General features: G+C 39.3%; 1 protein-coding gene across 1 annotated transcript in view; it reads right to left on the reverse strand.

The window, feature by feature from the left end:
- Window positions 1-14407, reverse strand: part of INSRR (insulin receptor related receptor) — a 736218-nt gene that overhangs the window by 280955 nt on the left and 440856 nt on the right. Inside the window, exon 5 of the mRNA XM_086945015.1 lies at window positions 1843-1987. Coding sequence (XP_086801141.1) covers window positions 1843-1987 — 145 coding nt within the window. The remainder of the gene's footprint in view (window positions 1-1842; window positions 1988-14407) is intronic.

The raw sequence follows: 14407 nt of genomic DNA on the forward strand, positions 1-14407 counted from the left end.
TTGCCCTCTCACAAATTAACCAATCGGGTGAAAGGTTTTTGCAGGTCAATTTTCCCACGAAGTCCTTTATGACCAACTAACATTGTTTGCCCCATTATCTGACTATTTTAAAACTTCGAGAAGTTCAACAAAGATTGCAAAGTTTGACAATAATCAATTTAAAAAATGGTGGTATAAAAAAACCTTTATGATGTAACACAACCACTACAAGAGATCGAAAACTCAACTAGTTAATGAGGACCAGATGCTAAATCATGATGCAGGATTAAACAAATTGTGTGGATGTTTACTTGTCATGCCATGAATAGGCTTCCTCTAGAGCTTGTATAAAGTACAATACTCTGAAGGGTCATTTCTAGTGCTTCATACATAGCAATACTTGGCATGATCTTGCGACCCTAGTTCCATAAATGGGCAATTTCAATTGGATTCTGAACATTTATTACTTGTGAATATCCTTGGAAGCACCCTGAATGCAACCCTTTTAAAATGTATAAAAAGGAAACCTTATGGCCACGTAATGCGTTATCCGATGTATTTCAGCGAATAGGGTATTATATATTTCAGCTAGTAGGGTACTAATTTATAATTCCTGTAGCAGAACTTTAAAAAAAATATGTAATTTTGTACTTGTAAAAATATTAATATTTTGTTCTGTTATCCCTTTTGCGATATTCTCTAATTTAAGCAAATATAGGGCTGAACAACAGTACATTTGCAGACAGAATATATAACAGGGGCTTCTGTAATCTGTAAAATAGGTCAAGAAATGTTTAGGATTACATACTTTTCTAGGTAATTTATCAGCAAAAGATACATTTTCCGTTTCTTTCTTTCACAATATCTCTTGCTGTTTCTGTCGTTTGCATTCCATACAAATAGGAGTTCACATATTTATAAAATCGACGGACAGTGGAAGATCTAACCTGCAGAGGGTGCGGTAAAACAGCCGAAACATTGCTACACGTGGTTTGCCTTTGCCCAGCCTTTAACCTCCAACGCAGGTGCAAACTAAAAGCCGAATGGAATAGGTTGGGCGCCCGAACCTGCAGGCAAGCCATCATTGTGGCTCTGAACCCTGAAAACACTGACTTGAATATCAGACTTACAAAGTTCATCCAGCAAGCATATCATAATTTTAACTTAAAGAGGTCCTGCTAAATCCTCCCTCTTATTTCCTTTTTCCTTTTTATTACTTAATGATCCTTACGATACATCCCAAATTTCTAGGGGGATGAAACGAAAAGAATATGAGTAGTACCCCTAGGAGAATTGGGTCGTTTTTTAGTTGTTTGATATCCAATTCAGTGAGAGTAAAGAAAATGGGGTGAAGTTCCCTGTATATTAGATTTTAACTTTTGTATTATTTTTTCTTCTGGTTTTTATCCTTTATAAAAAAAAATAAAAAATAAAAAGTTTTTTTATGGACCTAGGAGGCTGAGGATGCGGAAGACCCCTATTTTTATCATGGCTGGCTAATTGACTGTCTTGTTGTTTTTATTTTTAATAAGTTGTATACAACGTGAACTATGTAATCCTCTTTTAAAGATATCTGTGTTATATCTAAATAAAGAATTTCTACACTAAAAAAAAAAAAAAAAAGAATGGCATTGTTAAAGTATTTCCAAGAATCTCATAACATTTGAAGAAGCGTACTGTATGATCTAGGATGGTAATGTATCATAACACTTTTGGTCTGCTATTGGTTTTTAAAAGAAATCACATTAGTAGGAAAAAATGCTCAATATTTTTTTTTAACGCAGTACAATGATAGACAATCCATTTGCTAAAATTCATTTCAGCTTTTCCCACATCAGTACCACAGATATTGTGTCCTCTTACCCATCAACCATGGTGTCACCCCGGATGAGCTTCAAGTTTTTAAAGAAAGTCAGGGAGATGAGAGCAAAGGAATGCTTAATCTTAAGGAATCCAGTGATTTTTTCAATAAGTCCCAAGCTGATCTGCAGCTGAGATGCAAGGTTATCTGAAGACAAAGAAATAAAAGTCATTTAACGACTGGTTTAACATCCGCCATCAGGGAACACCAATGTGGCATACTTAACGTTTTCAATAAGCTAGAATTGTAATATTAAATATTCTTAAATTCTAACCAAAACACATACATTTTAATGCCAAATTAAAAAGGGATAGTATTCCGTAGATAGTATGTGTCTTCCAAGAGTCCATCAAGCAATAATGTATTGCACTTGGTGCAATGAGCATACAGAATTAACACATTATATATATTAGCAACACATTAAAAAACAATACATCTAAAATCAGCGCGAAAAAGTGCTGGAAGAATCAATGGAAAATTAAAGAATTTTAGAAACCATAAGAAATAGACAGAACTAAGACTGAAAACACTCAGCAATATGTACCTATGTTAGACCACGCTCACAGGATCTACTACATTGTCCTGGGAGTGATTGGTCATCTCCATGTAGTGCCCTTCAAAGGTGATTCAAACAAAACCTCCACTAACTGTCTTCTTCTGACATGCAATATGTACTTTTGGATAGTGTGTCAGTAATGTCTCAATTGCGAGTACCTTCTACTTTTGCAATCACAATGACAAAAGTTGTGACGTTTACCATATTGCGTAATTTTAAAATGCAATAAAGATTACACTTCCTAGAGTTTTCCCACATTACTGTTCAGCAGCTAAAATTAAATGGGGTAAAGGCCAAGTAAACATGGGCAGGTGTGGCGAGCACCAATCGGAGGCAGGGGGTGGGGCAGGAGGAGGGATGACACGTGAGGTAGGGGGGAGAATGCGTGAGGGGGGAGGATGCGGGGGAAGCAGCTAAGAAAAAATTCAATTAAAAACGTAGCTTTTCGCTGCTTCTCCGCCCTTCTCTCCTCCATAGTCCTCCTTCTCTTAGAGTCAGCCATATGAAGCATAAAAAGGGCTCCCAGTCAACCAATCACAACACTGCCTTAGGAGCGTAGTGATTGGTCTGAGCACCGTTTTTTGGCGCAGACGCTGACTGGAGGCCTGGGCATGTTCTCCACGTAGGCTGTAATGCAGCCAGCATGGAGATCATGCGAAGTGCGCAAGACTGTTTGGGTGGCCAGAGAGGGCTGTCCAAGCAGTCATTGCGCACTTTAGGAGGGTGCAACCACTCCTCCCCTGTTCCTCCCCCATGCAAAGCTTTGGGCAGAAGTAAGAGAAAATTTGAATGATAATAACGCAAATTATTATCATTTTATTTTCTCTTTCATTGCAAAAAAGAAGTAGGGCAATGTTCCACTGCCTTAGAGGAGGAGCCGCCACTGAACACAGGCCTTGTGCATTCTTGAACTTCCCCCACCAAAAAATGCATGTTATTCCCAACTGTTAGGGGAAAATGTGTACTAGGTGCTATGTCATGCACATTATAAATTCCTATCCTGTGATGCTAGATGTTATTGAGTGCAATAAATAGCACACCATGCTCTGGGTCATTTGTACTCCGGCTCTAATTCTTGAAATACCTGGAATTATGGGGCAGCAGTCAATAAAAAAAATTGGAGGATGTAAGAAGTTCATTTCCAACACGGACATCGATGCATCTCATGCTAAAACATTTTCTAATAAACTATGTTAGAGAATTACTACAAAATATTAAACACATTAGATTTTTTTGCTATGGATCTACCAAGTATCACAAACCATTACTCCAAGGGAAAAAGTATGGAAGGGCCATACTACCAGAACAAAATTCAAGCAAAGATCGCAAATTAGCAGCTGAATTCCTCAACCTTTTTTTTGTTTTAAATGGCAATTCATTGATTTTCATTAAGCGTGTATTATACATTATAGCATCAAGATGCAGGTAAACATGGACATTGTGGACTTCCAACAAACAAATGTATTGAGCCATCAGGTCTAGGGCAATTAACATGAGAGATATATATAGATCTGGTATTCGTGAATCATTGTAACACAATGAAGAACAAGGACAGAAGAAAATGCAGACCAGCAGCAGCTACTAACTACCAGAGGTATCTGAAAGGCCACCCCTTCAATTCCTCAACTTGTAAAACTAGCAACAGGGAGTGTCCTGTGCTACCAGTGGTTTATCATCCGATTGTGGATCCATGTCAAGCAATATTGTGTCCAAGTTCAATATCGTGCCCCTTTCTGTACCAACATTTATAAATTATTTTTGGCAGTGGTGCATTGTTATAGCTCTCATCTTCATATGTTCACATTGAATGTTGAGAGGGTCGCAATTTCATGCATATCAATCTTTTGGATAACCGTAAGGACAAACCGAATAATTTAGAAAAGGAGATTTCTGCTTTAGGTCAGGGTACTAAACCAAAGAAGCACATCTTGGTGACAAATGAAATACTTAAATACTTGAGCTAGTCAAATCTCACATCTGGTCTGCAAAATATTTCAGGAATAAGCATTTTAGACTTGTGCCTCTCTGCAGGATGACCCTCAAACATTTTGCCTTCACCCTCCGATTTTCTGAACCCGATTTTGTTGTTTGAGTTTGGTGTTAGAGAATTGTAATTTAAAACACTCTTTAGCCCCTTTGGTGGGTATGTCAGCCAATGGCCGACCCACACACTACTTCCGTGAAGGGGGGAACGGCCATTGGCCGACCCAGGGCGGGCTGCCAAAAATACTCTGGTGCAATGCTTTTGTTTTATTTACCAGGGGAGATGTGGAATTGCTATGCATCTCCCCTCCCCCCTCCCACCCATCTGTGACATCAGGGCGCCATGAGGCCATATGCAAAATATTAATTGTTAGGCCTATTTGACTCCCCCCACTGCCCGGGGACCACCACTTCCCCATGGCTTATTTATTAGCAGGGGGGTCTCTTAGATCCCCCCAAACCCTGGGGACCACTACCTCCCAGGAGCAAATTACAAGAAAGGAGGGGGACTCAGCCCCCATCCTGGAGTCATGCATGGCCCTGGGTACCGCCACAGCAGGATTCCTGAGAGCTGGTAGGAGGCTCTACCCTCTTTCTCCACCACTCTGCACGCACAACTACCAGTTAAAAAACCATAGACATTCCCTAAAAAGCAAAAGGTTACATGGATGTTATAGTTAGGCTCATAGTTCACTCATACATACCTGTGCTAACTATAGCTTACAGCCCACATTGCACTGCTTTGGACCTCACATATTACAACACTCATTACATTATCAGTGATATCACTGCTGACATCATCCACAAAAACACACCCCATACAACCTCTCTTATTCCTACTCGCACACCCACACAATCACTTACACAACCATTCACAGATACCCACTCACTTTGCCATAGAGCCATTCACACACCCATTCACTCATCCATACAGCTACTCATAAAACAGTCATGCACTCATACAGCCACTCACAGAGCCATACACTCACCCATACAGCTATGCACACACCCACTTCTATACCCATACAGTTACTCACATACCCACTAACTCACCCAAAAAGCCTCTAAACACAGTCACTCACTCACCCATACAAGCATTCACACACTCACTCGTGTACACAATCACTTATTTACCATTTCACATATCCATAAAAGCACCCACACATCTGCCCACTCACTCATACAGCCATTCACCCACTCACTCTTCAATACAGCTATTCACATACCAACTCACTTAACCACACAACTACTCACACACCTACTCAAAATGCAACTCACTCACCCTTGCAGCTACTTACACACCCAGGGACTCACTCAGAGCCCTTTAGACACCCACTCACTCATTCACAGTCATTACACATGCAGTTACCCACCCATAGAGCCACTCACACCGCCACTAACTCATATAGCCACAGACACACCCACTCACAACTCAATACAGCCACTCACAAACCATCTCACTGACAGACACAGCTACTCACATACCCAGCCACTTGCCCACCCATACAGTAACTCACACAAGGATACACACAGTCACACAACCACTCACATAAGATATGTTAGAAGTACTATCACTCAGTAGTAGCACAAGAAGTATACTAATTTAACTTTTTTAGTAGGTTAGTTTATGTTTAACATCCACAAACTCTTAAAAATATTTATAGTCTCTTGATGATGTCATCAGTGATGTTATTTAAAATGTCGGGAGTGATGTAACAGAGCATGTCATGAGTGATATAATATGTGAAGTCATAAGCAGTGCACTGCAGGGGCATACGTTTTTTCTAGCTCAGGTAACTGTAACTGCTGAATTTCACAGGTTTTGTACGAGGGAAATTTGAGCCTAACTATACCGTCCATCATGTAGCCTTTGATTTTTTCAGTAAATTTGTGTGTATATACATATATTCACTGAAAAAACCATAGGTTTCACACCAGTTATAGTTAGCTGGAAATTTTACTGACATAAAACCATTGAAATTCCCACGTTGTAGTTAGTTGGACTCACTATAACTTGCGTGCCTGCAATGCACTGCTGATGACGTCACATATTACATCACTCATGACATGGTCAGTGACATCACTCATGACATCACTGATGACACCATCCAGGGAATGTTCTCTTTCTGAAAAATCAATATGTTTTATATTTTAGTTTCTATTTTTGAATATGTGTTTCAAGGGTTACATTACACTGAAAGGAGGTCTGTCACTCGGTCACAAGGATGGTGTCACTGTTTTTTATTCTTTTTTGTTGTTTTATATTTTTTAGTATCAGTATGAGTGTCTGTATGGTTTGGTGGGGGTATTACTTAGCACATAGATGCATCAATGACTGACTCACTGTTTGTATGTGTTTTGAAGACAGCATATGTGCAGGACTATATGGATGGATGAGTGTGTATATGTGTGTGTTAGTGAGTGAATGACTATCTCTCTAGTGTCTTAATGAGTAACTACATATGTTTTAATCTAGTATATGTGAGTATTGATGTATATAAGTGAGTATATGTGAGAGTGAGAGATTGTAAGAGTTCCTGTTTAAATAAGTATGTTTTTCTATAAGTGATTGTTTAAGAGAGTAAGTATGTGTAAGTTTCCTTAGAAGTAAGGTGGTAGTGTGTGTATAGCTGTATATGCAAATAAATGGATGATCAATAGTTTATTTGCATGTGTGATTATGTGTGTGAGTAACTTTTGGATGACTGTCGGTGTGTAACAGGATGTATAGGTGTTTCACTACATATGATGAGTGAATATATGTACGAGTGACTATATAGAACTGTTGGTGAATGAGTGGATGTGTATATAGATGGTGGTATTACTGAATTGGTTGTTGAAACTGGTATGGTATCTCTATTTCTTTGAAAATTTTAGTTTCTATTTTTGAATATGTGTTTCAAGGGTTACATTACACTGAAAGGAGGTCTGTCACTCTGTCACAAGGATGGTGTCATCAGTGATGTCATGAGTGATGTCACTGACCATGTCATGAGTGATGTAATATGTGACGTCATCAGTAGTGCATTGCAGGCGCGCAAGTTATAGTGAGTCCAACTAACTATAACGTGGGAATTTCAATGGTTTTAAGTCAGTAAAATTTCCAGCTAACTATAACTGGTGTGAAACCTATGGTTTTTTCAGTGAATTTATTAGGTTTTTTAAATGCTAATTCCTAACTATAACTAGTGTGAAACCTATGTTTTTTTCAGTGAATTTCAAAGGTTTTTTAAATGCTAATTCCTAACTATAACGTGTGTGAAACCTATGGTTTTTTCAGTGAATTTCAAAGGTTTTTTAAATGCTAATTCCTAACTATAACGTGTGTGAAACCTATGGTTTTTTCAGAGAATTTCATAGGTTTTATAATAGCAAATTGTTGGGCTACATCTGGCTGATATTTGGGCTACATTTGTTTTTTTTTGTCTCTGGTGGCCATCTTTGGGCTACATTGGGCTACATTTGGGCTCTAACATATATATAGCCTAATGTAGCCCAATATATATTTTTTCAAAGTTAATTTTCGTAAAAGCCACTGGAGCATATATCTTGAGACATAGCAAAGGCACATCTGGGTGCCAGTCCCTACAATTTTGCCAAGTTTGGTGGAAATCCATTCAGCCGTTCGGGCTAAAAGCGAGTTCGACCGCCCTATGGAAATTAACATGGGGAAAACACGTTTTGGGACCCCCCTTTTATCTCAGCCCCCGCTTGACGAATCCCCCCCACATTTTCAGGGAAGTAGCGGAGCGGAGCGGGCCACAAACTTTGAGAAATTCGCGAAGATTCGTCCACCGGCGTCAAAGTTATTCCCAATAGAATGTTGCGGATTTCCTATGGAAAGTAGATCCTACTATAACTACCTACCGGCGACCGCCAGTAGGTAATATATATCAAATTTTGACTGCTAAAATGAGTTTGCTTACCTCAAACAAATCATATTTGCAAACTAATAATTGATTTTTAAGTGACTATTTATGTATTTATATATTTAGTCTATTGAATTGTATGAGAATTGTGTTTTTAATAATATTTTTTATTGACATTGTTTTTACTCATGACATTTGTTTTAGACTTATTATGAAGCTATAAATGTTGAATTATGTTGAGGACCATTGAATTATTATTATAATTAAGCATCTTTATTCGATTCACATAATCAGCAAAGCAATCTATACAAAACATTGTTATTAAAAATAAGAAATACAAGCATCGATCTTCATTCCAGTTACAGAACAATACCTAAAGTGCAATTTAGCAGTTTTAGCAGCAAATGCATAAAAATGTAAAGTGCAAAGTGCCTAGCAATCTCATATTGAATACAATACCTAAGGCGCAGTTATGCAGTTTTAGCAACATATACATGAAGATTTTTTTTTTAAGTGCATGGTGCCTAACAATCTCATCTTAAAATTTACGATTTAAAAATAAATTTACAATTTCGTATCGATCGGGTGTTAGTTTAAAAATCAATAACAGAATTTTAATTACATAAGTGCAAATACCTCAAACGAATTTTATGGCACGACACGGAGGCTAATATTATGCAAATCTCCTTTATTACCACAGCTCAGCAGCAACAATTGAAGAACATGGAACTTCAATGAACATTCTAAAGTAGTATAAAGTCCCATGTAGACTATCTCTCATCCTTCTTTGTTGCTGCTGCTCAGAAAGATAAGTATCTCTCTCTGACATCCATTGTCTAACTTTATATATCTTGTTTTTATTAACATCTATTTATGATTGTTATATTATACCTTATGGATGTAAACTGTATTTCATTGTTTCATACGTTTACTGTAATGCTTTTATGTACTTCTATATAATCGTTTTAAAAAACGTGTTGCCTTCACCCCAATCAACTGATTAATCAAGTCACTCTCCCTAAAATAACTTTCTCCCCCTCCGGTCTTATTTCGGACCGGATTAGATAGTTTGGCTTCATTGATACTTGCGATGCGAGACTGACTCTCCCCGTGTGTTTATCTTTGAAATTCCCAATGCGCGAGGCACAACACCGAGCTAACCCCGTGTTATCATTCTCTTGTGCGCTCGCTCATACCTCCAAGCTGCGAGTCGTGCGTACTGCCCCCTCTCTTAGTGACCTTCGCTCCGTCTCCATGCTTGCACTCATCCGCTCCCTTCGATAATAACAACGAAGGGGCGGATTAGAAGAATGCACCCTAGCGCCGGCCGACGCACGTCGTAACGTGCGTGCCGGCCATTTTGAAACATTGTGAATACCCAAAACATTAATATTAGACGGGCATTTTACTTGATTGGGATAAACACGTACTACAATGACAGTTGTAACTGACATTTATAAGCCTATTGTTCACAATTCACCGGCGAAAATACAGTGTTTCAACCCAATTCTTGACCGTGTTCCGAGATTTAATATTCTGATTGATATTTAATATAACCAATTAATTATTTAAAATTATTCATACAAGATGTCTGAACCCCTGTCAAACATCGAAGGACATCTAGAAAAACTCATCAATAAAGCCTTTGAGAAGGTAATTGAATCAATTGATGAGACCATAGATAAAAAACTTGAATCTTTAATACCCCAATGCCCTTCCACTAGTAGCCAACAAGAAGGAGCATCTAAGGCTCCACAAAAGCGGAGATTTGGAGGAGGTAAGGGTAAAGACCCCAAAAGACCTAAAGTATCCTCCCTCCTCTCACACCCTCGGGGTGGTGACATTAATGGTGCCTTGGGCACCCCATTTGGGCAAAGTGAAGGCCCAGAGCCCCCCACTAATATTGATACTAGCGACAACTCAGAAGCTGAGATAGATCTCTCTTGTTCTTCCAAATTTAATTCTGACGAGGAAGAGGCGCAAGAAAGGGGAACAGGGAGCTCACAATCGGCACTAAAGGCCCAAGACAATAACATGGGTCTCTTGGACCCTCTGGGTAATCCGATGTTTGACCCCCTCTTAATCAAACATCCGTTATCACCAGACTGGACCCCCTCCCAACATGTGGGAGATTACCTTACATTCTGGCTTAAAAAAGAAATACCACAAGATGTAAGAGCCCGATTGCGCTCCGAATGCCCTAGACCTTCATTACCAAACAAAATTATGGCTACTCCAGAACTTGACCCAAAGGTTATTGCCTTTATTTCAAAAAACTCTAGGGATCCAAGAAAAGGCATCGACAAAGGCTTGAGATCTTGCCAAGATCGCCTACTTGATACGGTGGGTCCTATTACCAAAATTTTTGAGATGGCGGAATCTGCCTATCTGGAAGAGCGCCAAGTAGACCCTAAGGAACTCAGAGAATGGGTTCAAAGGGCCATTTGTTTAATTGGTAATGCCAACACTGCATTGTCTATTGAGAGGAAAAAAGGGATCCTCTTTAAAATTGATCCAAAATTAATTGAATTAGCGAAAAGCAATACAGGGGAAAATACACAGGGTTTCCTTTTTGGAGACAAATTCATTAAAGACATGGCCAGATATGTCGGAGCCTTCAGCTCTATTCAGAAGTCACAAAAAGACATCAAAAAAGTCTTTCAAGATCGTGTTTTTACTCGGGCCGGGAGAATGCGGGGTCGTTTCCCCGGCCGTGGAAATTCAAACACAAGACCCTTCATTTCCCATGGAGGAGGAAGATACACTAGCAATTCAAACTTCAGTCAATTCTACCCGCAGAGACAAAGAAACCGCGGACGCAACTTTAGAGGAGAACGAAGACAACGTTCATTTTCTTCAGGTAAGAACCTTACCAGACCCTTTAGATACCCTTCCAAAAGTAGGGGGGAGACTACGCCAATTTGCTGGGAATTGGAATCTAATAATAAAAGACTCTTGGGTTCTCAACACTGTCAGGGGCTACAAAATAGATTTTATAGCTACCCCTTATCAACCCAAACCCCCACGAGAAATAGTTTTCTCTGGGAAAGACAAGGCTTTGGTGTCTCAAGAAGTTCAGGAACTTTTAAAAAAAGGTGCAATTATAGAGGCTACTCAAACCGGCTTCTTGAGCAATATATTCCTTGTAGAAAAGAAAAACAAGGAACAAAGACCTGTCATAAATCTGAAAGAATTAAACCAATGGGTAGTTTATCAACATTTCAAAATGGAGGGAATTCACCTCCTACGAGACATCCTAAGAAAAGGGGACTGGCTGACAAGACTAGATCTGAAAGACGCCTATCTAACAATACCAATTTGGATACACCACCAAACGTTTCTCCAATTCACATGGCAAGGCCATCTATATCAATTTTCAAGCCTTCCCTTCGGTCTGTCTTCCTCCCCATGGTGCTTCACCAAGGTCCTCCGGCCCTTCGCCTCATGGCTGAGACAAAAGGGAGTGAGACTGATAATATATCTGGGCGACATACTCATAATGGCCCAGTCGTCAAACACCGTTACCCTTCACACAGACCTTACGATCAACCTATTACAACATCTAGGCTTTGTGATAAACTTAAAAAAGTCATGCACAGTTCCATCCCAACAAACTCAATTCTTGGGTTTTCTAGTAGACACTGTAAAGGCAGAACTTCGCCTACCAAGCGACAAAGTAAGAAAAGTAAGGAAGGAAATCAGAAAAGTCCTGAAACTAAAGAAATTTCCCCTGAGACTTCTAGCCAAATTATTAGGACTTCTTTCCTCAACAATACAAGCCATATTCCCAGGCCCACTTCATTACCGAGCTCTACAAAGACTCAAAACACATTTCCTGAGATTGAACCAATCATATTCTCAACTAATCTCTCTAGATCAGGAATCCAAACAGAACTCATCTGGTGGCTAAAGAATCTGGAGGCATGGAATGGGAAAGCCATTTTTGGGGAAGAACCAGATCTTATAATAGAATCAGATGCGAGTTTGGAAGGATGGGGTGCCAGATGTGGAAACTTAACTACCGGGGGTTGTTGGACTCCTCAGGAGAAATTGTTACGCATCAATTGCTTGGAACTACTAGCAGGTTCCTTTGCAATTCGTTCTTTTACTCAGAACTCAATGAAATGTTGTGTAACCCTCCGCATGGACAATGTGTCAGGGGTTCGATACGTCTCGAAACTGGGGGGTCCTCACTCGAAAGACTTAACAGACCTAGCCAGAGTCTGTGGGACTTTTGCTTGAACAAAGGTATTTCTGTTGTGACAGAACACATTCCTGGACTGAACAACGAAGTAGCGGACTGGTACTCCAGAAATTTCCGAGACTCCAGCAATTGGAGACTAAACAGACAAATATTCCTGACAATTCAATCCAAGTGGGGTCCCTTCAAAACAGACCTGTTTGCGGACCGTATGAATACCCACCTGAAGAATTTCTTCAGTTGGAGACCAGACCCTCAAGCCCTGAGTGTAGATGCATTCCTGCAAGATTGGAGGGGACTAGCTCCTTATGCTTTCCCTCCTTTTGCAATGCTTCCTCGAGTTCTTCTCCATGCTCGACGTTACAAACAAAGTATGGTAGTAATAACTCCTCTTTGGAGATCTCAAGCTTGGTTTCCCATTATCCTGGAAATGAGCATAGATTTTCCCATCCTAATTCCCTCTTTCAAAGAAATCCTACTGGATCCAGAGGGTCATATCCATCCACTAGTAGAACAGGGACTTCTTCCTCTGACGGCATGGAAGATTTCCGGCGACAATGGCGAATCCCTGGCCTTTCGTCTAATGCTTTCAGACTCATTTCTGAATCCTGGGCATCAGGAACAAGGAAAGCATATAGATTGGCATGGAATAAATGGGTACGTTTGTGCATTCAACGATGTTACGATCCCATTTCAACTGATTTAGTTAATGTTGTTAATTATCTTTCAGACCTTTTTACCTCCGGTCTATCTTATAGAACCGTGAATGTCTACAGATCTGCAATCTCTGCTGGTTATTCCTTAATTAATGGGATTTCTGTTGGACAGAATCTTTTAACTAAGAAAATAATGAGAAGTATGAGGGTTATTAAACCACCTGGTCCAAAATACTCATTCTATGGGACGCTAACCTAGTTCTTTGAACCTTATCTTCGTGGGGAGATAATTCTTCTCTTTCCCTTAAACGTATCTCTTTTAAACTTACCGTTCTTCTGTGCTTAGTTTCTTTTAGAAGAACCTCAGATGTTAAAGCCTTAGACATCTCATCCAGAGCCTTTCAACCTGAAGGAGTTTGTTTTTTCTTGAAAAGGAGAACTAAAACACTTTCCTCTTCTATTTTCTACCCCTATTTTCATGGGAATAATAGACTTTGTGTAGTTAAGTGTTTAAAAGAATACGAAAAAAGAACCAAAGTTTTAAGATCAAACGAATCTCAATTACTAATCTCTTATATATCTCCTCATAAGGGAGTCTCTGCTCCAACTTTAGCCAGATGGGTTAAAAATGTTATGTATGAAAGTGGTGTGGATATCTCAATTTTTGGGGCTCATTCTATAGAGGTGCCTCTGCATCTAAAGCTTTCTGTCTTGGTGGTGGATTACAAGATATCCTTAGAGCTGCAGATTGGTCTAATGATGCTATGTTTAAAGCTTGTTATTTCAGACCAATCAACAATGTGATTGACAATGTTCTTAATGCACTTTAAACTTGCATAATATGGCCTCCGTGTCGTGCCATAAAATTTAGATTTTTCACAGCCTGCTGGGCAGAAAATCTGGATTTTGTTAAGGACACGGAGGCTAATATTATCCCTCCTCTTGCTTTGATATCCCACCCTACTCTTTATACAATTGTTATAATATTGTTCTTTTCTTTCAGAATAAATTGTTTCTTCTCTTCTGCAAGTTGATATTGGAATTCTTGGTTCTCCAGTTATTTTGAATTCCATGCATATGTTCTTCATGATGATCTTTCTTCGCAGTTTTTGGACAAAGAAGGATGAAAGATAGTCTACATGGGACTTTATACTACTTTAGAATGTTCATTGAAGTTCCATGTTCTTCAATTGTTGCTGCTGAGCTGTGGTAATAAAGGAGATTTGCATAATATTAGCCTCCGTGTCCTTAATAAAATCCAGATTTTCTGCCCAGCAGGCTGTGAAAAATATAAATTTTCCA

Source organism: Lissotriton vulgaris, chromosome 12 (genome assembly GCF_964263255.1).
Source record: "Lissotriton vulgaris chromosome 12, aLisVul1.2, whole genome shotgun sequence".
NCBI classification, from domain to species: domain Eukaryota; kingdom Metazoa; phylum Chordata; class Amphibia; order Caudata; family Salamandridae; genus Lissotriton; species Lissotriton vulgaris.